Source organism: Coregonus clupeaformis, chromosome 37 (genome assembly GCF_020615455.1).
Source record: "Coregonus clupeaformis isolate EN_2021a chromosome 37, ASM2061545v1, whole genome shotgun sequence".
Classification (NCBI taxonomy): domain Eukaryota; kingdom Metazoa; phylum Chordata; class Actinopteri; order Salmoniformes; family Salmonidae; genus Coregonus; species Coregonus clupeaformis.
In genome coordinates, this window is record NC_059228.1 from 7,218,745 (window position 1) to 7,241,237 (window position 22,493).

Sequence of the window (22,493 nt, forward strand, 5' to 3'; positions counted from 1 at the left end):
TGCATTATTTTAAACACATGTAGGCTAAGGTTCTAAAATTGAAAAGAGCATGTAAATAAATATTGGCAGTTCTGACAGTATCAAAATAAGCAAAGGGGGGGGGGGGGAAACAGCCATCAAATCATAGTTTTATTCTATTCATTAAAAAGTGTGATACACAAAGATTGTATTTTCCCAAAACAGTGTTCACACAGAATGTTGCTTCTGGTCTTGGATAGTTGAAAAAAAGAAAGGACTCAGTTTAAAAAATGTATGACAATGTCAGACAACTTAACCTTCATTTACAAACCATGCCTGTATAACCCCTGTACATAAAGATGTTTATTTAGTTCATTTTTTACAGCAAGTTAATATGCAGGTTTAAAATGTCTTAGACGTATGGTACACAACGAGGTGCCATAAATCAACTTCAGTATTGGAAATGAGAAAGAAGGCATTGCCACTTCTCATACATTTAAGGTACATACTGTATTTACAGCAGCAAAAACAAATGCTTTTTAAACACATCTAGTTAAGTGTACATAAATGTCACTTTGTTTGTGAAAACTCGGCACAATTGCCTCATTTCGTCTGACATTCACAACGTTTCAGGTTATGAAAACCAAAGATAACGTGAGGGACGTGGCTGACCAAAGAATGGAGAGCCGTTTAAAGCTTTAAATAATACATCAAGCCAAATAAAGAGTAAGTTCTGTCATCTCACTCTTTGGCAAGCAGCCAGCACACGCTTCTTAGAATCTTTTGAGACTGCTACATGAGATGTCCACAACCAGGGAAAGTGAAAGAAATGTAGATAGATAATGAATGGCCAAACAAAACAGAATTTGATAAGCATATGGTTCGATGGAAACTTCATGCAATTTCAGGCAATAACAGCGCCACCCGCCCCAGCCCAAGCACCCAAAAAAACAAAAAGATATTTGTTTATAACCGAATGATTTGTTAAAAAAAACAAAAAAACACCCTGTAGTAAATCTGTACAACCAAAATACATTTGAGATCTACATCTAAAGTTACATTATTAAGGTTATATACACTTTTTTCCCCCTATCCATATATTATCTTTACAAGTAGACTTCATTCAAACCCAAACATTAAGAAAACATAAGACTAAACGGGTAACTGACTCGCATCAAACATCCATTTAAAACAATCTGTCATTTATCCTGTACTTCAAAACCTACCGTTGATCACACCTTCCTTTCCTGAATGTTTTCCCCCCCCATCTGTACAGCAAACTACAGTAGATCTAAAATATTTATCTTGGTTGGCTGATTTTAAAACTACTGTATTTGGAAATTAGATAGAACCACTCCCATATTTTGACTAACTCTGATAAGTTAGTATAACATCCAGTATATGTTGTGTCTAGTGTAGCTAGTAAAAATGAATGCGGAAGTCAGAATTCAATAATATAATGGCATTCTGAGTAACTCAGTAATACAAAATAGAATAAAGTCAGAGCAAGGACGCAAACCCAACTCTCCGATATTCTAATACAATAGAACAAAGGCTTTCAATATGGCCTCTTCACTGAAGAGAGCTAGACTATTCCATAATAAAGATCTTTATGTTCTCTGGTGGTGGGTGGGACTGGATTGGAAAGTGGAAGCCATATTACGTTTTGAATATCATCTGCTCCAGAATGTTGGTTGAATGCAATTGATAAAAACAGAACCAGTGTGAATGTTCTTTTTTCCGCAGTTTTGCTCTTGTACAATCTTTGTTTTGCAACATTGAAATTCATTCAGAAAATGGAAAACTACATTTGAAAAAAAAATGCCTTCTGTTGGGGAAAGCGTCAGCTGATCTGTGGATCCCTTGTTTCTTGCGTCTGTCCTAGTCAATTTTCACATTTGTGTAGATCTTCCTCACGAAGGCACTTGTTCCCACATACCCAACAGCTCCTACAAAATAAAGATATATTACAAAATTGTCATTGCATCAATAACCATGCATGTTTTGCACTCTGAGCTACATGTAAAGACTATTGCGTTTACGGAATAACAACCTCCAAAGCCTAAACTGTAATATCATAAGAATCCCAATACTTGGATCAAATCAGATGCTGTGAAAAGAGAAGTGGAACTCACCACACATAATTCCCAGAGAAGAACTAAACACTGCCATGTAGCCAAAGTAAAAGGACGTCTGGAACAGACCATACATCCTGAAACAGATGGGACAAAACAACTGTCAGTGGATGTAATATACAGGAAGACAATGCTGAAACATCTTCCATACACTATCTACAATAGGGATGGTCATTTGAAAAAAAATGTCTATGTTCGAGCACTTTCATGAAAATATTGGAGTACTCGCATGTTAGCGTGAAATGGGGCTGAAGGCAAGAAGTTTGCTGCATACCATCGGTTGTTCCAATTACACAACTGAAAACTTTAAAAAAGGTCCAAATGCAGCTGTTTTGATCTCAATATCAAATAATTTCTGGGTAACAAGTATTTTACGGTGATTGTTATCAATTCAAAATAGTCTGGGAGTGGTATCTGAGTGGGTAGGGGAAAACTAACTTATTAGCAGAGAGGTTTGGAACTCTTTCTTATTGGTCTATTAACTAATTTACCACCTGGTGTTATCACCAGGCAGGCCAAAACTCCATCCCATCACAACTGGCAGACATTTCAGGCGGTCTCAGCTCTTACACTAAATGGGCATTATCATCATTTTCACAATATTATTCCAACCTCAGATAGGTTAGCTGACAACGTCACGAAAACGATTCATACGCTTCAAATGGGGCAGAGAAGTCTGAGTTGTTGTGATTCTGGATGGCCAGATAACTACCAACAATGACAAGAAACTGCCATGTGGGGAATCGTAAGTGACTTGTTTCAGCTAGTTTCATCTAGTTCTTGATACCATGTCTTGTTTTGAGGTGTTTTGACTGATTTCATGTCAATGCTAATATGGCTAAAATTAGCTAGCTAGCTAACCAAACAACTGTAACGATGTATTTGAGACAAAATGTGCTCCTTGTGCAAATGTACTTATGTTTTCAATAAACATTTTCACTGCACCTGACATACTCCAAACAAACATCTTAAGAGTTCAATTCTGTCAGTGATTATAAATGTAACCTGCTAAACAGTTTCATTTGTACATTGAGTATTTGTATTTGTTTTTTTAGTAAACAAATACAAACCTTGAATTGAGTACTCACGCCCATCCCTAATCTATGACAGAATGCATTAGGGTTACACAGTCTTTTCTACAGTCAACAGATGATTTACTTCAGTTGTGTACAACATGTATTTTATATGAGAAAAATAGTATTGGAACTCACTTTGTTTTGAAGAAATAGTAGTAAAAGGAGTACATGTAAACATAAACTGCAGTGGATGCAGCAGAGAGAAAGCTTGTCCATTGCCTGAGAGGAGAAAAAAACATGGAGAACTTCAAATAAAACACCACAGATACCATAGCCAGCATGAGGATAGTGTGTTACAGTATCTTTAGTGTTCAGGATTTTCCTGAATTCAGCCGCGTTATAGTTCTTATACTTACACCTAAATCACACCAAGTGGTGTATAAGGCCCCCACACAAGGTCCCTCCATTTAATTAACGATTCAGGTAATCGTAGAGACAAGTAAATACATCGCTGGCTCTGTCTTCTACTCACCATCTGTAGTCCTCAGCATTGAGGAGGAAGTAAGTGCAGACAATGGTGACGCACACAGTGACAATGCAGAGGATAACCAGGACCAGCATCATGAACCCGTACACGTAGTAGATCTTGTAGGCCCAAAACGAAGTAAAGATGAAGTACCTGTAAAATAAGAAGCAAACAATGCATTTCCACTTCTAGCCATGAACAGGTTTTACATGGTGAATGATCGATCGGCTAAAAGTATACATACATGTAACTGCCAAGATAAAGGAAACACCAACATAAAGTGTCTTAATAGAGCGTTGGGTCACCAGAACAGCCTAAGCATAGACTCTACGAGTGTCTGGAACTCTATTGGATGGATGTGCCACCATTCTTACACGAATAATTCCACAATTTGGTGTTATGTTTATGGCGGTGGAAAATTCCTACTCAGGCGCCGGTCCAGAATCTCCCATAAGTGTTCAATTGGGTTGAGATCTGGTGACTGAGACAGCCATGACATATGTAGTCCCCTGTAGCTCAGTTGGTAGAGCAACGGCAGGGTTGTGGGTTCGTTTCCCACGGGGGGCCAGTATGAAAATGTATGCACTCACTAATTGTAAGTCGCTCTGGATAAGAGTGTCTGCTAAATGACTAAAATGTCCCCCCCCCCAAAAAAAATGGCAGGGATCACCAACTGGCGGCCCGCGGGTGATTTTATTTGGCCCCTGAAGTTCTTAGCAAAAACATTGTTGGACATAAGACTGTAAAAAAAAACAGCAAATCAGCTCCAAGTGATTTTAATTTAGGAAATCCGTTCCAAAGTATTCCCACGCATAATACAGATATATATGTGACCGTCTACAAATGTAAGCAAGGTGTGAAATAATGTTTTAGTCAAATATTATATCTGTGTGGCTGCTTGCAGTCAATTTGCAGTCTACAAATTATTTGAAATTATGTTCCAGCCCCCTGATCATCCGCTCAATAAATAAATTGTCCTGCAGCTCGATCTAGTTGATGATCCCTGGCATATGGTTTACATCACGTGTCAAACTCATTCCACGGAGGGCCGAGAGTCTGCAGGGTTTCGTTTTACTTGATTGATGAATTAAGGTCGATGATTAGTTAAGAACTCCCCTCACCTGGTTGTCTAGGTCTTAATTGAAAGGAAAAACCAGCAGACACTAGGTCCTCCATGTAATGAGTTTGACACCCCTGATTTACATTGTTTTCAGGCACATCAAATGATTCAGAGACCACTCGTGCCCTGTGGATGGGGGCATTGTCATCCTGGAAGAGACCACTCCCATCAGGGTAGAAATGAGTCACCATAGGTTGAATGTGATCACCCAGAACGGCTGTGTATTATTGACATTTACCTTGCCCTCTAAGGCAGGGTTTCCTAACCCTATCCTCGGGGCCCCCTCCCAGATGTTTCATATTTTTGTTTTAACCCTAAACTGGCACACCTGATTCAATTAGTCAACTAATCATCAAGCCTTTGACTATTTGAATCAGGCGTGCTAGTTTAAAGTTAAAACAATGGTGTGAAACGTCTGGGGGGGGGCGAGGAGAGGGTTGGGAAACCCTGCTCTAAGGGGTTGAATGGACCTAAACCATGCCAGGAAAATGCACCCCACAACATAACAGAGCTGCCAGAAGTATTCCCTTTATTTAGGTAGTTACCTGTATCTAGATTATAGTATAGTGTGGTTAAAGTGAGGCAGGACTTACATTTCGATGAAAATGGAACCAAATGGAAGGATTCCTCCCAGACAGACAATGACAGCTGGCTCCATGAACCTGTAAAATTTGATCATTTACAGTCAACTCACAATACTAACAGAGTGTCACCAATTGTTTACAATCAGAGCTATACAAGGAGCAAACATAGTCCATATCAGCACTTGGGCCTTAAAACAAACACTTGGGCCTCCAATAAATGTAAAAACAAATGTCACACATACAGTGAGGGAAAAAAGTATTTGATCCCCTACTGATTTTGTACGTTTGCCCACTGACAAAGAAATGATCAGTCTATAATTTTAATGGTAGGTTTATTTGAACAGTGAGAGACAGAATAACAACAACAAAATCCTGAAAAACGCATATAAAATTTTTTATAAATTGATTTGCATTTTAATGAGGGAAATAAGTATTTGACCCCCTCTCAATCAGAAAGATTTCTGGCTCCCAGGTGTCTTTTATACAGGTAATGAGCTGAGATTAGGAGCACTCCCTTTAAGAGTGTGCTCCTAATCTCAGCTCATTACCTGTATAAAAGACACCTGTCCACAGAGGCAATTAATCCATCAGATTCCAAACTCTCCACCATGGCCAAGACCAAAGAGCTCTCCAAGGATGTCAGGGACAAGATTGTAGACCTACACAAGGCTGGAATGGGCTACAAGACCATCGCCAAGCAGCTTGGTGAGAAGGTGACAACAGTTGGTGCGATTATTCGCAAATGGAAGAAACACAAAATAATTTCAATCTCCCTCGGCCTGGGGCTCCATGCAAGATCTCACCTCGTGGAGTTGCAATGATCATGAGAACGGTGAGGAATCAGCCCAGAACTACACGGGAGGATCTTGTCAATGATCTCAAGGCAGCTGGGACCATAGTCACCAGGAAAACAGTTGGTAACACACTACGCCGTGAAGGACTGAAATCCTGCAGCGCCCACAAGGTCCCCCTGCTCATTAAAGCACATATACAGGGCCGTCTGAAGCGTGCCAATGAACATCTGAATGATTCAGAGGAGAACTGGGTGAAAGTGTTGTGGTCAGATGAGAACAAAATGGAGCTCTTTGGCATCAACTCAACTCGCCGTGTTTGGAGGAGGAGGAATGCTACCTATGACCCCAAGAACACCATCTCCACGTCAAACATGGAGGTGGAAACATTATGCTTTGGAGGTGTTTTTCTGCTAAGGGGACAGGACAACTTCACTGCATCAAAGGGACGATGGACGGGGCCATGTACCGTCAAATCTTGGGTGAGAACCTCCTTCCCTCAGCCAGGGCATTGAAAATGGGTCGTGGATGGGTATTCCAGCATGACAATGACCCAAAACACATGGCCAAGGCAACAAAGGAGTGGCTCAAGAAGAAGCACATTAAGGTCCTGGAGTGGCCTAGCCAGTCTCCAGACCTTAATCCCATAGAAAATCTGTGGAGGGAGCTGAAGGTTCGAGTTGCCAAACGTCAGCCTCGAAACCTTAATGACTTGGAGAAGATCTGCAAAGAGGAGTGGGACAAAATCCCTCCTGAGATGTGTGAAAACCTGGTGGCCAACTACAAGAAACGTCTGACCTCTGTAATTGCCAACAAGGGTTTTGCCACCAAGTACTAAATCATGTTTTGCAGAGGGGTCAAATACTTATTTCCCTCATTAAAATGCAAATCAATTTATAACATTTTTGACATGCGTTTTTCTGGATTTTTTGTTGTTGTTATTCTGTCTCTCACTGTTCAAATAAACCTACCATTAAAATTATAGACTGATCATGTCTTTGTCAGTGGGCAAATGTACAAAATCAGCAGGGGATCAAATACTTTTCCCCCCTCACTGTAGATAGCTATTATTAAGTAATGCTGTACAAAAAAAAGTCATAGATACCATTTCTTCTCAGGGATTGGCCGTGGCACTGCATTGACACGACAGGGAAAGTTGGGCTGGCCAGAGAGGTTCCTTCCCAGAATGGTCCCCACAAGGTTGAGTGGCAGGATAACAAACAAACAAATACAGCAAACAGCCACCTGAAAACAAAATGCAATAGTAGAATCCATGAGAAAGGTTTCATAGTGAGAGAGCAGACAATATTTCAGAAAATACACTTTTTGGTTAATTTGATGTAAACACTAACAGGAAGACGGAATAAAATTGGCATGCCAATTTCTATGAGATAAAATGTGCTAGTTGTTTCGGCGGGTGTTGAGCGAGTGGCATCTACACTCACCATGGTGCCAAAGGGGATGGCTCGGGAGGCATGGTAGTACATGGCGATGAAGTTGATGAAGAAGGCTGTCCCGCACACCATGGCAGGGATCAGGAAGGCCCCGATAAACATCTGTTTAATCCATCGTCTGCCTATGTGATCAAGGATCATCAGTTATCATAAGGGTGCACATTATGGGTGAATTACAATAATCCACCATGTGTTACTTAAACATAATCACACTAACAATGTAGCCTAATTTGTCAATATCCATGTCAATATGTTTCAAACACACCAAGTATCACAAACAATGTTTTGACAACCCAAGCTCCATGTTCAGGTTAAGAAAATGTCATAGGTGACAATATTCTGTCTGCAAAACTGCCCCTGCAGAATGCATTAATAATAGAAGTGTGCTGTGTAGGAAGAGTTTCTATTTTTAAGAAAAACCCTTACATACCTCCTTGTTTTGCATACAAACTTCCGCCAAAATAGCCATTGACGGGAGAGGTGGCAGCATACACAAAGATGGCTGTGCTCAGCATGGATCCTCTCCTGTAGAGGCAAATGGGAAGCCGCAGTGTGCGTACACACACACGTTAGACAGCAGTGAAGAAACACACTATTAGGTGTCTGTCTGCAGGTGGTGCTCATCACTTACTCGGTGTACAGATCCTCAACCATGGCCACGATGATGACGATGAAGGAGACAGAGAAGATCTGGCATCCAGAGCCAATAAGGGAGGAGAAGATCATGGGGTGGCTGGACGGCCGGAACACGTCTCCATGGACCTGCTTCCACCCATACTCATCCCCCAGGTCCCTGTCCTGCAGCAGGGAGAAGCGGGAAAGGGCCAGGGGTACATTAAGACAAAGGACTAGCTAGTCAAAATCATACGAAGTACTGGAGCCTAAACTAATACAGCAAAATATTAAGCGCATGTTGTTCAATTTAAGTTTCTATCATTAATGCTACCAAGGCCATGGAACGTTACCATGTCATCCATTTCCTCCTCTTTGCTGTATCTAGCATAGTCTTTCCTTAGCGTTCTCATCAGGATCATGGACACCAGGCCAACCAAGAAGATAACCATCATGAAGGAGTTGAAGATGGAAAACCAGTGAATCTAAAGAAGAAAACGTTTCGTTACCACACCACAAGGAATATCGAAAATGCACACAAAGAACCCATCCCTAGATTCCTCTGCTGAGTATAGAACATGACATCCTTGAGAATTGTTCAAACAGGCTGATCACTTTTTCTGTATTTTGCAGTTCAGTGCAAAATTGCATTGCTTTTCTGATAAGAAGAGACTTACTCTGTGTTGGAAAAAAGATGGATCAAGATACTTGTCAAATCGGTCTTCAAACTTCACATCTGACTTCTTCCACTTTACCTGTGGTAAAAGAGATGTTTTACTCAATTGTTCCTTTGGCGAATGAGCCACGTATGGATGATGACGTAGGTGACTGCTAAATGACTAAAATGTAAATGTGACCTTACTTTATGTAAAACAATATAAAGCTCTGTGGGAAATTTCATCACATCTCCAAAATACATATTCAACCCTGTGTATATTAGAAAAATCCAGTCCCATTTCCCATCTCTAACACGAAATTGCAAATACTTACAGAGTACGACATTGCAATTCTTGTGTTGGGCACAAGCTTGACTTTGCCTTCACTTGTCAGGTTGACATCGACAATTCGGTTGCCATTGAAGCCAATCTCCAATTTCTTGTAAGTCCACAGATAATGATCCTCTCCATTTTCATCTGCCTCACCGACAATTCCTAGAATATAGAGAGATGTGTGGGATAAGTGCACTGCTACCAGAAATGTACTGGCAACTTGGCAAGTATGGTGTGGAATGCTGTAACCAGATCCAGGGCCAAAGTCTATATTTATTCAGACTCAGAATATGGAAGTATTCCGTATGGGTAAAAACTTGGGCCATTTGCCCCACCTCCTGTGCATACATGTTTGTGCATACGTACAGTGGTTTGCAAAAGTATTCAGACCCCTTGGATTTGTTCAATTTTTATTGCCTTACAAAGTGGGATTAAAATTGATTTCATTGTCATTTGTGTCAACAATCTAAACAAAATACTCTGTCAAAGTGGAAGAAAAAATATATATTTGTAATACATTTATAAGTAAAATAGTTGTTGCATAATTATTCAGCCCCTTTGTATAAGCAAGCCTAAATTAGTTAAAGAGTCAAACTTGGCTTAACAAATCACATGGTAACTTACATGGACTCACTGTGTGAAATAATAGGGGTTGACGTGATTTTTGAAAGACTAACCCTTCCTCTGTCCCCCATACATACATCTGTAAGGTCCCTCAGTCAAGTATTGAATTTCAAGCACTGATTCAACTACAAAGACCAGGGAGCTCTTCGAAAGCCTCATTAAGAACGGCAGTGATTGGTAGATGGGTAACAATAACAAAATCAGACATTGAAGATCTCTTTAAGCATGATCAAGTTAATAATTATGCTGTGGATTACGTATTAAACCACCCAGACACATCAAAGATGTGAACTGAACTGAGCTTCAGGAGAGAAATGAAACTGCTCAGGGATGTTACCATGAGGCCATTGGTGAACTTAAAACAGCTACAGAGTTCAATGGCTGTGATGGGAGAAAACAGAGGATGGATCAACAACATTGTAGTGACTCCACAATAATGATCTAAATGACAGATTGAAAAGAACAAAAATATAAAAAAATATTCCAAAACATGCATCTTCCACGCAACAAGGCACTAAAGTAATACTGCAAAAAAGAATACACCTTTTGGCCTAAATGCAAAGTATTATGTTTGGGGAAAATCCAACAACACATCACTGAGTAACTGCCTCCTTATTTTCAAGCATAGTGGTGGCTGCATCATGGTATGGGTATGAAGAGGGCATGACAATGCCTCTTGCCCCTCAGGAGGCAGAAAAGCTTGGCTTGGAATACAGATATGCATATGTTGGTCACAGATACCTGTGGGTGACATACAGTATGTCTGGTGAGTATGCTGGCCATGAAAGAACTGGGACATTTTCATCTTCCAGGAATTGTGTACAGATCATTGTGACATGGGGCCGTGCATTATCATGCTGAAACATGAGGTGATGGCAGCAAATTAATGGTACGACAATGGGCCTCAGGATCTCGTCACGGTATCTCTGTGCATTCAAATTGCCATTGATAAAATGTAATTGTGTTCGTTGTCCGTAGCTTATGCCTGCCCATACCATAACCCCACCGCCACCATGGGGCACTCTGTTCACGTCAGCCAACCGCTCGCCTACACAACACCATACACGTGGTCTGCGATTGTGAGGCTGGTTGGACGTACTGCCAAATTCTCTAAAATGACACTGGAGGTGGCTTATGGTAAAGAAATGAACATTCAATTCTCTGGCAACAGCTCTGGTGGACATTCATGCAGTCAGCATACCAATTGCACACTCCCTCAACATCTGTGGCATTGTGTTGTGTTACAAAACTGCACATTTTAGATTGGCCTTCTGTCCCCAGCACAAGTTGCACCTGTGTAATAATCAGCTTCTTGATATGCCACACCTGTCAGGTGGATGGATTATCTTTGCAAAGGAGAAATGCTCACTAACAGGGATGTAAACATATTTGTGCACAACATTTGAGCGAAATAAGCTTTCTGTGCATATGGAACATTTCTGGGATCTTTTATTTCAGCTCATGAAACCAACAATTTACATGCGGTGTCACAGCCGACCGTGACCGGGAGCCCCTTGGGGTGGCGCGCAATTGGCCCAGAGTCGTCCCGTTTCGGGGAGGGTTTGGAAGGGGGGATTTCCTTGGCTCTAGCGACTCAATGTGGCGGGCCAGGCGCCTGCAAGCTGACTTCGGTCGTCAGTTGGACGGTGTTTCCGCCGAGACATTGGTGCGGCTGGCTGGCTTCCAGGTTAAGCGAGCAGTGTGTTAAGAAGCAGCGCGGCTTGGTAGGTCATGTTGTTTCGGAGGACGCATGATTCTCGACCTTCGCCTCTCCTGAGTCTGTTGGGGAGTTGCAGCGATGAGACAAGATCGTAACTACCAATTGGATATCACAAAAACAGGGAGAAATGGGGGGTAAAAAATGTTTTTACACACCAATCTCAATAAACCATTTCTGTACGGGCCACTTTGTGCACGGGGGCATTGTCATGCTGAAACAGGAAAAGGCCTTCCCCAAACTGTCGCCACAAAGTTGGAAGCACAGAATGTCTAGAATGTCATTGTATGCTGTAGCATTAAGATATCCCTTCACTGGAACTAAGGGGCCTAGCCTGAGTCCACTATTCCTCCTCCACCAAACATTACATTTGGCACTATGCATTCGGGCAGGGAAGGTTGACGACATCCGATCCTCATTTATTAAGTCAAATGACACCGCTGGTCCTGCTCACACTGCCCTACCCTATGCTTTGACTTCTTTCTCCCCTCTCTCTCCAGATGAAATCTTGCGACTTGTGATGGCCGGCCGCCCAACAACCTGCCCGCTTGACCCTATCCCCTCCTCTCTTCTCCAGACCATTTCCAGAGACCTTCTCCCTTACCTCACCTCGCTCATCAACTCATCCTTGACCGCTGGCCATGTCCCTTCTGTCTTCAAGAGAGCGAGAGTTGCACCCCTCCTCAAAAAACCTACACTCGATCCCTCCGATGTCAACAACTACAGACCAGTATCCCTTCTTTCTTTTCTCTCCAAAACTCTTGAGCGTGCCGTCTCTAGCGAACTCTCCTGCTCTCTCTCTCAGAATGACCTTCTTGATCCAAACCAGTCAGGTTTCAAGACTGGTCATTCAACTGAGACTGCTCTTCTCTGTGTCACGGAGGCTCTCCGCACTGCTAAAGCTAACTCTCTCTCCTCTGCTCTTATCCTTCTAGACCTATCTGCTGCCTTTGATACTGTGAACCATCAGATCCTCCTCTCCACCCTCTCCGGCGCTGCTCACTCTTGGATTGCGTCCTAACTGACAGGTCGCTCCTACCAGGTGGCGTGGCGCAAATCTGTCTCCGCACCACGTGCTCTCACCACTGGTGTCCCCCAGGGCTCAGTTCTAGGCCCTCTCCTATTCTCTCTATACACCAAGTCACTTGGCTCTGTGATATCCTCACATGGTCTCTCCTATCATTGCTACGCAGACGACACACAATTCATTTTCTCCTTTCCCCCTTCTGATAACCAGGTGGCAAATCGCATCTCTGCATGTCTGGCAGACATATCAGTGTGGATGTCGGATCACCACCTCACGCTGAACCTCGGCAAGACGTAGCTCCATGATCTCGCCATCACGGTTGACAACTCCGTTGTGTCCTCCTCCCAGAGTGCAAAGAGCCTTGGCGTGACCCTGGATAACACCCTGTCGTTCTCTGCTAACATCAAAGCCGTGACCCAATCCTGCAGGTTCATGCTCTACAACATTCACAGAGTACGACCCTACCTTACACAGAAAGCGGCAGAGGTCATAATCCAGGCACTTGTCATCTCCCGTCTGGATTACTGCAACTCGCTGTTGGCTGGGCTCCCTGCCTGTGCCATTAAACCCCTACAACTTATCCAGAACGCCGCAGCCCGTCTGGTGTTCGACCTTCCCAAGTTCTCTCATGTCAACCCGCTCCTCCGCACACTCCACTGGCTTCCAGTTGAGGCTCGCATCTACTACAAGACCATGGAGCTTGCCTACGGAGCTGTGAGGGGAACGGCACCTCCTTACCTTCAGGCTCTGATCAGACCCTACACCCAAACGAGGGCACTACGTTCATCCACCTCTGGCCTGCTAGCTACCCTACCTCTACAGAAGCACAGTTCCTGCTCAGCTCAGTCAAAGCTATTTGCTGCTCTGGCACCCCAATGGTGGAACAAGCTCCCCCACGACGCCAGGACAGCGGAGTCACTGACCACCTTCCGAAGACACTTGAAACCCTACCTCTTTAAGGAATACCTGGAATAGTATAAAGTAATCCTTCTACCCCCCCCATAAAAAAAAGAAGAAAAAAAGTGGTTGTCCCACTTGCTATCATAAGTTGAATGCACCAATTTGTAAGTCGCTCTGGATAAGAGCGTCTGCTAAATGATGTAAATGTAAATGTAGCATTCTCCTGGCATCCGACAAACCCAGATTCATCTGTCGAACTGCTAATGGTGAAGCGTCATTCATCACTCCAGAGAACGCGTTTCCACTGCTCCAGAGTCCAATGACGGCGAGCTTTACACCAATCCAGCCGACACTTGGAATTGCGCATGGTGATCTTAGGCTTGTGTGCGGCTGCACGGCCGTGGAAACCCATTTCATGAAGCTCCCAACGAACAGTTCTTGCACTGACGTTGCTTCCAGAGGCAGTTTGGAACTCGGTAGTGAGTGTTGCAACCGAGGACAAACGGCGGTCCCGTTCTGTGAGCTTGTGTGGCCTTCCACTTCGCGGCTGAGCCGTTTCCACTTCACAATAACAGCACTTACAGTTGACCAGGGCAGCTCTACCAAGGCAGAAATTTGACAAACTGACTTTTTGGAAAAGTGGCATCCTATGATGGTGCCACATTGAAAGTCACTACTGCCAGTGTTTGTCTATGTAGATTGCATGGCTGTGTGTTCAATTTTATAAATCTGTCAGCAACGGGTGTGGCTGAAATAGCAGAATCCACTAATTTAAAGGGGTGTCCACATACACTATATATACAAATGTATCTATGCATGATTGTTTCCCTTTAAAAACAGGTCATAGACCATGATTGACGTCTTGGTTACCTGTACCCAGTTGAAAGCTCACAGGAAGGAACTTACCAAATATGTAGTTAGGCTGATTCACATTACAACTACAGGCCCAATGACAAGATATACTGTGAACCCAAATACAATTGGGTATTCAATGACTAAGTTCAGGAAAAATTGGGTTTGTAGGCACCATTCCATATAAAAGACCTCTATGTTTAAGACCTTCCTCATTACAGAACTGGGCCCTTCTCAACCTTAGTGAACTAGGCTTTTCCATAGATAACCTTTGTAATGGTCGAACCACTTTCTATACCAACCAGTGAGAGAGGTAATATATAAGCCAAGAAAAGTAGAACTTTCAGAATTAACATTTGGATGCTTTCTTTTCACCTGCCTCTGGAGCATGACTTTGAATCCCCATAACTAAATTACTGGACATGTCGCAACAGCGCTGTGTAGCAATATCACTCACCCCAGATGGGTAGATCATCAATGTACATTTGGTACCAATAGTGATTCTTAATGGCATAAACAAAGGCATCCCGTTTGGCTTTGTCCAGCTCGATTTCACAGTACGTTGTTTGCATGACTTCATCTGTGAGAACAAAACAACAACAAAAAGTGTTAGTATTAGTATGACATAACACACTACAAGAAGGAATGCAAGGCTGCTTTTGGATCTAACCTCATGCTAGGAAAGAATACAATTGACTACTCCAAATCACACAAAGCGGATCAAATAGTGACTAATAATATACATCTTTATTATTCCTGTCATTCCACAGAGTCCACATAAGTACAGCTGCCTGTGGGTGTAGCTTTTTGGATACCTTTGAACTTGATGTCTAGGCCACTAAACTCCAGCTCGACTCCCTGCAGAGCCTCTCCTAGCGTTTCATGGTAGTGGCTAATGGTCTTCTTGGTGCCCACACAGAAGGGCAGGGAGAAGTACTTGTACGTTTCTTGTCTGTTGTGGTAAGGCCCCACCGTATTCATCCATAAAACCACCTCCTCTTTATCTGTGTACTACAAAAGGGAAGAAACACATTACACATTTCAAACATGCTATACTTGATTTGCTTGTCGCCAGATGGCACCATTTGGTATTCTATTCAGCCAACATGGTAGTCTATTCTAAGCAGCCTCCATCCATAAAGATAATCAGATATCAGCTGTCTGTGACAAAAAAAACATTGATATTGAGTCATAAAGTTACTGTTTAATGACCCCATGTCAAAACCAATGCACACATGACATACAAGCATGAGTCAACAGCAACGAAATGCATACTTAACTGCATACAGGTCTTTTCAACCTGAGTGACAGCTCAAGCAAGTACAAGCACTGTCATTTGTCGTTTTCATCTTGACAGTTATGGGCAGAACACAATGTAGCTACAACAACGTGCTTTATCAATGCAAAAACTCTGCTGATCACATTTACACTGACAACATAGCATTGGTAACTAAGGATGTCTGCTTGCAGCTATCTGGTGGTGTAGTTAGTTACCTAGCTAGATGTTCATTCTTCACTGAGTGCGGATGCAAACTTAATAGCTAACGTTAGTGTGATAGCTGGCTACGCTACCAGATCAGGTTTAAGCATGATCAAACCACAAATCAAGACGTGCAAAATCATTTCATTTCCAATTGTACCATAAAACACGTTAGACGATTTGCTTTTGTCTTCACCATTGGATGTCCTACCTAGAACGACAGGCCTGAATAACCGGATCTGCAGTCTTCGCACTGACATACTAGCTAGTTGGCTAGGGCATATTCCTAGCAGATATATTTTGCGATACGTAGCTAACTAGCAAGTTAAGCAACTAAATAACCAAATGCTATAGATAACTGGTTATGCAAATTATTGCCCTCAATCAGTTATAGTTAGGCCTACTACTATGCACGGATGTCACTGGATGGCTAACTACTGTTAGTTAGCTTCTTTGCTAGCTAACGTTAGCTAACTAACGCTACGTGGTCCCCTAAGTTAACTTGTTCGCGAACGTTAGTTCTTGTATTAATTCTTTATCAACCTTTAAAAAGTGTTCAACCACAAATATGATATTAACTACATACATTATTCCTCTTATCTTAAATATAGACTAATCGGTTGTATAATGTAGCTAGCTAACGAGCCAGAACGTCCATTATTTTCACCGCCACACACAAGGCTTTCCATTTTCAATCGGCCTCAAATGATCTTACCGTGTGTTCGTGTTCATCTGCCTCGATCAGCATTAATAACTCGGCAAACGAAAGAAGAACCACAACTGCAATCTTCCACCTGGAAGACCCCATCCTTTTCTGGGGAAAGTTTACAGATTTGGGATGTTAGCTTTCTTAAGGCTATCCCACCTTCTTCCTGGTTGTATGACAGTGGCAGTTTTTTAGGATGCTCTTCATACGCATATGGCGTAAATTGCCTCACGAGCACACATCGCATTCGCAAGTGATTGATGCAAACATGTCACATGGCTTGTACTCGCCAATCAAAGTCGAAGACGATGACAAAACCGTTGAATAATGTAACTCCGGTTGTGGGCTTACACATTCCGCCACGTCATCCAACTGCGAGAACCAGAATTGCCTCACCTTTGTTGGCATGAAACCTGGGCCACTCAATAGTATGCAACTGCATCCCTTAATTCAGGAGCGTTCCTGCAGGTAGGCATTCATGAATCTGCAGGAACACCCTCCCCCTTCCTCTTTGAATGTGGGTCAAAAGGGAAATAACAGTATTATCTGAGTTTTTTCACTCCCGCCTGGTAGGTATGTTAACAGAACTGTGGGAAAACAGTGCCCGAAAGGTGGGGCGAAGGACACTGTATACCGGTCGCCCCCGCCTCCCGCTAGTACAGCAGGCGGGAGACAATGGCGAAACAGTGTGCTAACTAGCTAGCGGCACTGTGTGCTAGCTTGCTTGTTAGTTAGCACAGTAGGCGTGAGTGACACCTTTTGCTAGGTTTCTAGTTAACACACGGTGTCACCTCCGGCTTCCGCCTGCTGTGTACTGGAGTGCTCCTTGGGACTAGCTGGCTGAGCTAGCACAGTGTCCTTCACTCCAGTCTGCCGAACACCTACCCTCGCTGTCGTTAACAGAACTGCGGGGGGGAAAAAGTGGCCGACAGGCAGGGGCGAAGGACACTACCAGCACAGATAGAACAATGAGGTTGAGTTATAAAAATCTTTGCTACAGGTGTGTACTAGCTATATGTAGCTACTGTTGTCGGCCCCGCCTCTTCTTCTTCTGTGGGGTTTATCGGCAGTTGGCATCCAATGTTATGGTGCATTACCGCCATCTACTGTACTGGAGTCATAGCTTTAAAATGAACCAATATTAGTATAAAGAGGGGTTCCTGCAGATGCTGGAACGCCCCGAATCGCGGGCTGCAGTTGTACCCTTCTCGGCCCACTTCTCATGTATGACTATTGCGTTCTCATGCTAATTGGAACTAGAAAACACAGCAATTTTCGACTTGCTCATTAGTTGAACGCGGCAAGCGTATAACTACAACCAGTTAGCAAGTCGAACATTTCGGAGTTCCGACTAGCACTTGAATGCGGCATACACTGGTGATATCTAACTCATTTAACATATTTGTCATCATCATCATATCTGCTTGGAATGCTAGGTACATCTCATTACATCATGTGACAATCATAAAATATGTATCACTGTATCATTTTCCACTGTAGTGATTTGTCTCTTTTAGTCTTTATCTCAGACTTAGCCAGCCATGTAAAACATCCAACAAGTCCTTTTCAATCTATTTTATTTAACCTTTAATTAACCAGGCAAGTCAATTAAGAACAAATTCTTATTTACAATGTCGGCCCAGCAAGAGGCAAAATAATAACACGGCAGCAGCACAAACATTGTCAGGCACAGACAACAGCTCAAAGAAAAAAATGGTAAAGACAAAAACACAAAGCGAAGCAGCCACAAATGTCAGTAAGATTCAGTCTTTGAATGTAGAGATGGAGATTAAACTGTCCAGTTTGTGTTTTTTTTTGCAGCTCGTTCCAGTCACTAGCTGTAGCGAACTAAAAAGAGGAGCAACCCAGGGATGTGTGTGCTTTGGTGACCTTTAACAGAATGTGACTGGCAGAACAGTGTGTGTGCATAGAGTCAGTGCAAGAGAGTTAGTTCAAAAAAGGGTAAATGCAGGTAGTCCGGGTTGCCATTTGATTAGCTATTTAGCAGCCTTGTTTAGCAGTCTCATGGCTTAGGGGTAGAAGCTGTTCAGGGTCCTGTTGGTTCCAGACTTGGTGCACTGATACCGCTTTCTGTGCTGTAGCAGAGAGAACAGTCTATGGCTTGGGTGGCTGGTGTCTTTGACAATTCTTTGGGCCTTCCTCTGACACCGCCTGATAAAGAGGTCCTGGATGGCAGTGAGCACAGCCTCAATGATGTACTGGGCCGTACTCACCACCCTCTGTAGCGCCTTGCAGTCGGGTGCCTTGCAGTTGCCATACCAAGCGGTGATGTAGCCAGTCAAGATACTCTCAATGCTGCAACTGTGGAACTTTTTGAGGATCTGAGGGTCCATGCCAAATCTTTTCAGCCTCCTGAGGGGGAAGAGGTGCTGTCGTGCCCTCTTCACAACTGTGTGGGTGTGTGTGGATCATGTTAATTCCTTCATGATGTGGACACTGAGAAACTTGAAGTGCTCGACCCGCTCCAATACAGCCCCATCGATGTGGATGGGGGCGTGCTCGCCCCTCTGTTTCCTGTAGTCCACGATCAGCTCCTTTGTCTTGCTGACGTTAAGGGAGAGGTTTTTGTCCTGGCAGCACACTGCCAGGTCTCTCTGATCTCATCCCTATAGGCTGCCTCATCATCATCGGTGATCAGTCCTATCACTGTCGTGTTGTCAGCAAACTTGATGATATTGTTGAAGTCGTGCGTGGCGACGCAGTCGTGGGTGAACAGGGAGTACAGGAGGGGACTAAGCACACATCCCTGAGGGACCCCCGTTTTGATGGTCAGCGTGGCAGATGTGCCGTTGCCTACCCTTACCGTCTGCAGGCATCCCGTCAGGATGTCCAGGATCCAGTTGCAGAGGGAGTTGTTCAGTCCCAGGGTCTTGAGCTTGGTGATGAGCTTGGAGGGGACTATGGTGTTGAATACTGAGCTGTAGTCAATGAACAGTATTCTTACATAGGTATTCCTTTTGTCCAGGTGGGTGAGGGTAGTGTGGAGTGCAATAGAGATTGCATCATCTGTGGATCTATTGGGGAGATAATCAAATTGGAATGGGTCCAATATGTCTGGGATGATGGTGTTGATGTGAGCCATGAGCAGCCTTTCAAAGCATTTCATGGCTATAGATGTGAGTGCTACGGGGTGATAGTCATTTAGGCAGGTTACCTTGGTGTTCTTGAGCACAGGGACTATGTTGGTCTGCTTGAAACAAGTTGGTATTACAGATCGCGTCAGGGTTAGGTTGAAAATGTCAGTGAAGACACTTGCCAGCTGGTCAGCGCATGCTCTGAGTACGCGTCCTGGTATTCCGCCTGGCCCCGCAGCCTTGTAAATGTTAACCTGTGTATCCCTTTTTTGCAGTCAAATGACCGAATGGCCTCTTAGGTGGAATGTTATTTTTTATAATGTCATAATTAATACAATTACTTTTTTTACTCTGAAAAGCCGGTGTTTCTATGTCAAACGGTTTTCTTATATTTCAGTCTTCTGTGATGTATATAAAGTGTAATATAGGGATGCAAACTCAAAATTGAATACATTTCAACTCTAAATCTGACATGGTACAGGTCTTCTTTTTTTAAGCCCATAACCATGTGTGAGGTGTTTTTTTGTTTCAAAGTAGATGTGTTTAAGACTACCAAGAAACACTGTGTGACCCTGATTTAGCCAACTGCAGTAAAAGGTTAAAAGGTCTTACTCAAATCAGCTACAGAGAGTGAGATCACACAGTCATCCAGAACAGCTGGTGCTCTCATGCATGGTTCAGTGTTGCCTCGGAGCGAGCATAGAATACATTTAACTCGTCTGGTAGGCTTGCGTCACTGGGTAGCTCGTGGCTGGGTTTCCCTTTGTAATCCGTGATGGTTTGCAAGCCCTGACACATCCGTCGAGCTGCAGTAGGATTCGAGCTTAGTCCTGTATTGATGCTATGCCTGTTTGATGGCTCGTCGGAGGTCGTAGCATAATTTGTTATAGGCAGCCGGATTAGTGTCCTGCTCCTTGAAAGTGGCAGCTCTAGCCTTTAGCTCAGTGCTGATATTGCCTGTAATCCATGGTTTCTGGTTGGGGTATGTACGGTGACAGTGGGGATGACATCGTCGATGCAGTTATTTTCCAATCTGTGCTAGCGAAACAGTCCTGTAGCTTAGCATCCACACCACTTCTGTATTGAGCGCGTCACTGGTACTTCCGGTTTGAGTTTTTGCTTGTAAGCAGAAAGCAGGAGGATAGAGTTATGGTCTGATTTGCCAAAGGTAGGGTGAGGGAGGGCCTTGTATCCGTTTCTGTATGTGGAATAAAGGTGATCTAGAGTTTTGTCACCTCTAGTTGCACAGGTGACATGCTGGTAAAAATGAGGTAAAACTGATTTCAATTTCCCTGCATTAAAATCACCAGCCACGAGAAACACAGCTTCTGAATGTGCATCTTGTTTGCTTATAGCCCTATACAGCTCGTTGAGTGCGGTCTTAGTGCCAGCGTCGGTTTGTTGTGGTAAATAGACATGTACGAAAAATAAAGATGAAAACTCTCTTAGTAAATAGTATGGTCTGCAGCGTATCATCATATTCTCACTCAGGCAAGCAACAATTCAAGACGTCCTTAACATTAGAGATCACGCATCAGCTGTTTTTAGCAAAGAGACATACCCCTACTCCCTTCGTCTTACCCGAGTCTGCCCTCCGGTCTTGACAATGCATAGAAAAACCACAGAGATGTATATCCATGTCCTCTTTCAGCCACAACTCTGAGAAACATAGGATATTACAGTTTTTCAGGTCCTGTTGATAGGATAGTCTTGAACAGAGCTCATCCAGTTTGTTCTCCAGTGATTGCACGGTCTCCGCTGCTTCCTCTTGCGAGTCCCGGGGATTAGGGCCTGGTCTGGAGTAAGCAGAACGTCCAGAGCTGCCGACTCATTGAAGTAGAAATGTTAATCTAAATTGAGGTTAGTGAACGCTGTTCTGATGTCCAGAAGCTGTTTTCGGTCATAGGAATGATGGCGGATACATTATGTACAAAAAAAGGGGGGGCATTCTTCTTACCAAAAAACACCAATGGTAAATGAATATCACACCATCTTCCTACCAAACCACATGAGCTTTGTTTTGGAGGTGTTCAGAACAAGGTTAAGGGCAGAGAAAGCTTGCTGGACACTAATAAAGATTTGTTGTAGAGCGTTCAACACAAAATCCGGGTAGGGGCCATCTGAGTATAAGACTCTATAATCTGCATATAAGTGGATGAGCGAGCTTCCTACTACCTGAGCTATGTTGTTGATGTAAATTGAGAAGGCGTGGGGCCTAGGATCGAGCCTTGGGGTACTCCCTTGGTGACAGGCAGAGGCTGAGACAGCAGATGTTCTGACTTTACACATTGCACTATTTGAGAGAGGTAGTTAGCAAACTATGCCAAAGACCCCTCAGAGACACAAATACTCCTTATCCGACCCACAAGAAAGTAATGGTGTACCGTATCGAAAGCTTTGGCAAAGTCAATAAAGATAGCAGCACAACATTGCTTAGAGTCAAGGGCAGTGGTGACATCATTTAGGGCCTTTAAGGTGGCAGTGACACATCCATAACCTGAGCGGAAACCAGATTGTGTACCAGAGGGAATACTATAGACATCAAGAAAGCTAATCAGTTGATTATTTACATGTTTTTCCCAACACTTTTGATAAACAGGGCAAGATAGAAATTGGCCTATAACAGTTACGATCAGTTTGATCTCCCCTTTTAAATAAAGGATGTACCGTGGCTGCCTTTGAAGCACTGGGAACCTCCCCAGAGAGGAGAGACAGGTTAAAAAGGTGAGAGATAGGCTCAGCGATGATAGAGGCTGCAACCTTAAAGAACATAGGATCTAAACCATATGACCTAGATGTTTTTTTGTGTGTCACATTTATGGAGCTCCTTTAGCACCTCAGACTCTGTTGACCGCCTGCAGGGAGAAGCTGGGCATGGGAAAAAGAGGGAGGAGCATTAGGGCTAGT

The 22,493-nt window shown here is 43.3% G+C and overlaps 1 protein-coding gene across 1 annotated transcript; it reads right to left on the bottom strand.

Annotated features, from left to right (window-relative positions):
• Positions 1-306: 306 nt before the first annotated feature.
• Positions 307-16,706, bottom strand: LOC121553672 (transmembrane 9 superfamily member 3). Its single transcript, XM_041866964.2, has 15 exons — positions 16,501-16,706; positions 15,121-15,316; positions 14,763-14,885; positions 9,187-9,347; positions 8,874-8,951; positions 8,550-8,681; positions 8,216-8,382; positions 8,015-8,109; positions 7,576-7,706; positions 7,236-7,375; positions 5,349-5,417; positions 3,642-3,788; positions 3,305-3,388; positions 2,094-2,170; positions 307-1,907 (listed from the first exon to the last, which is right to left on the bottom strand). Exons 1-15 carry the CDS (start codon positions 16,591-16,593, stop codon positions 1,840-1,842), a joined length of 1,761 nt encoding a protein of 586 aa, XP_041722898.1. The 5' UTR covers positions 16,594-16,706; the 3' UTR covers positions 307-1,839.
• Positions 16,707-22,493: the final 5,787 nt, after the last annotated feature.

Coding starts and splice junctions, on each gene's coding strand:
- LOC121553672 (XM_041866964.2), bottom strand. CDS start 16,593: ATGGGGTCTTCCAGGTGGAAGATTGCAGTTGTGGTTCTTCTTTCGTTT. Junction 8,383..8,549: donor AGGAGGAAATGGATGACATG/GTAACGTTCCAT, acceptor TCCCTGCTGCAG/GACAGGGACCTGGGGGATGA. Junction 2,171..3,304: donor TACTATTTCTTCAAAACAAA/GTGAGTTCCAAT, acceptor CATCTGTTTCAG/GATGTATGGTCTGTTCCAGA.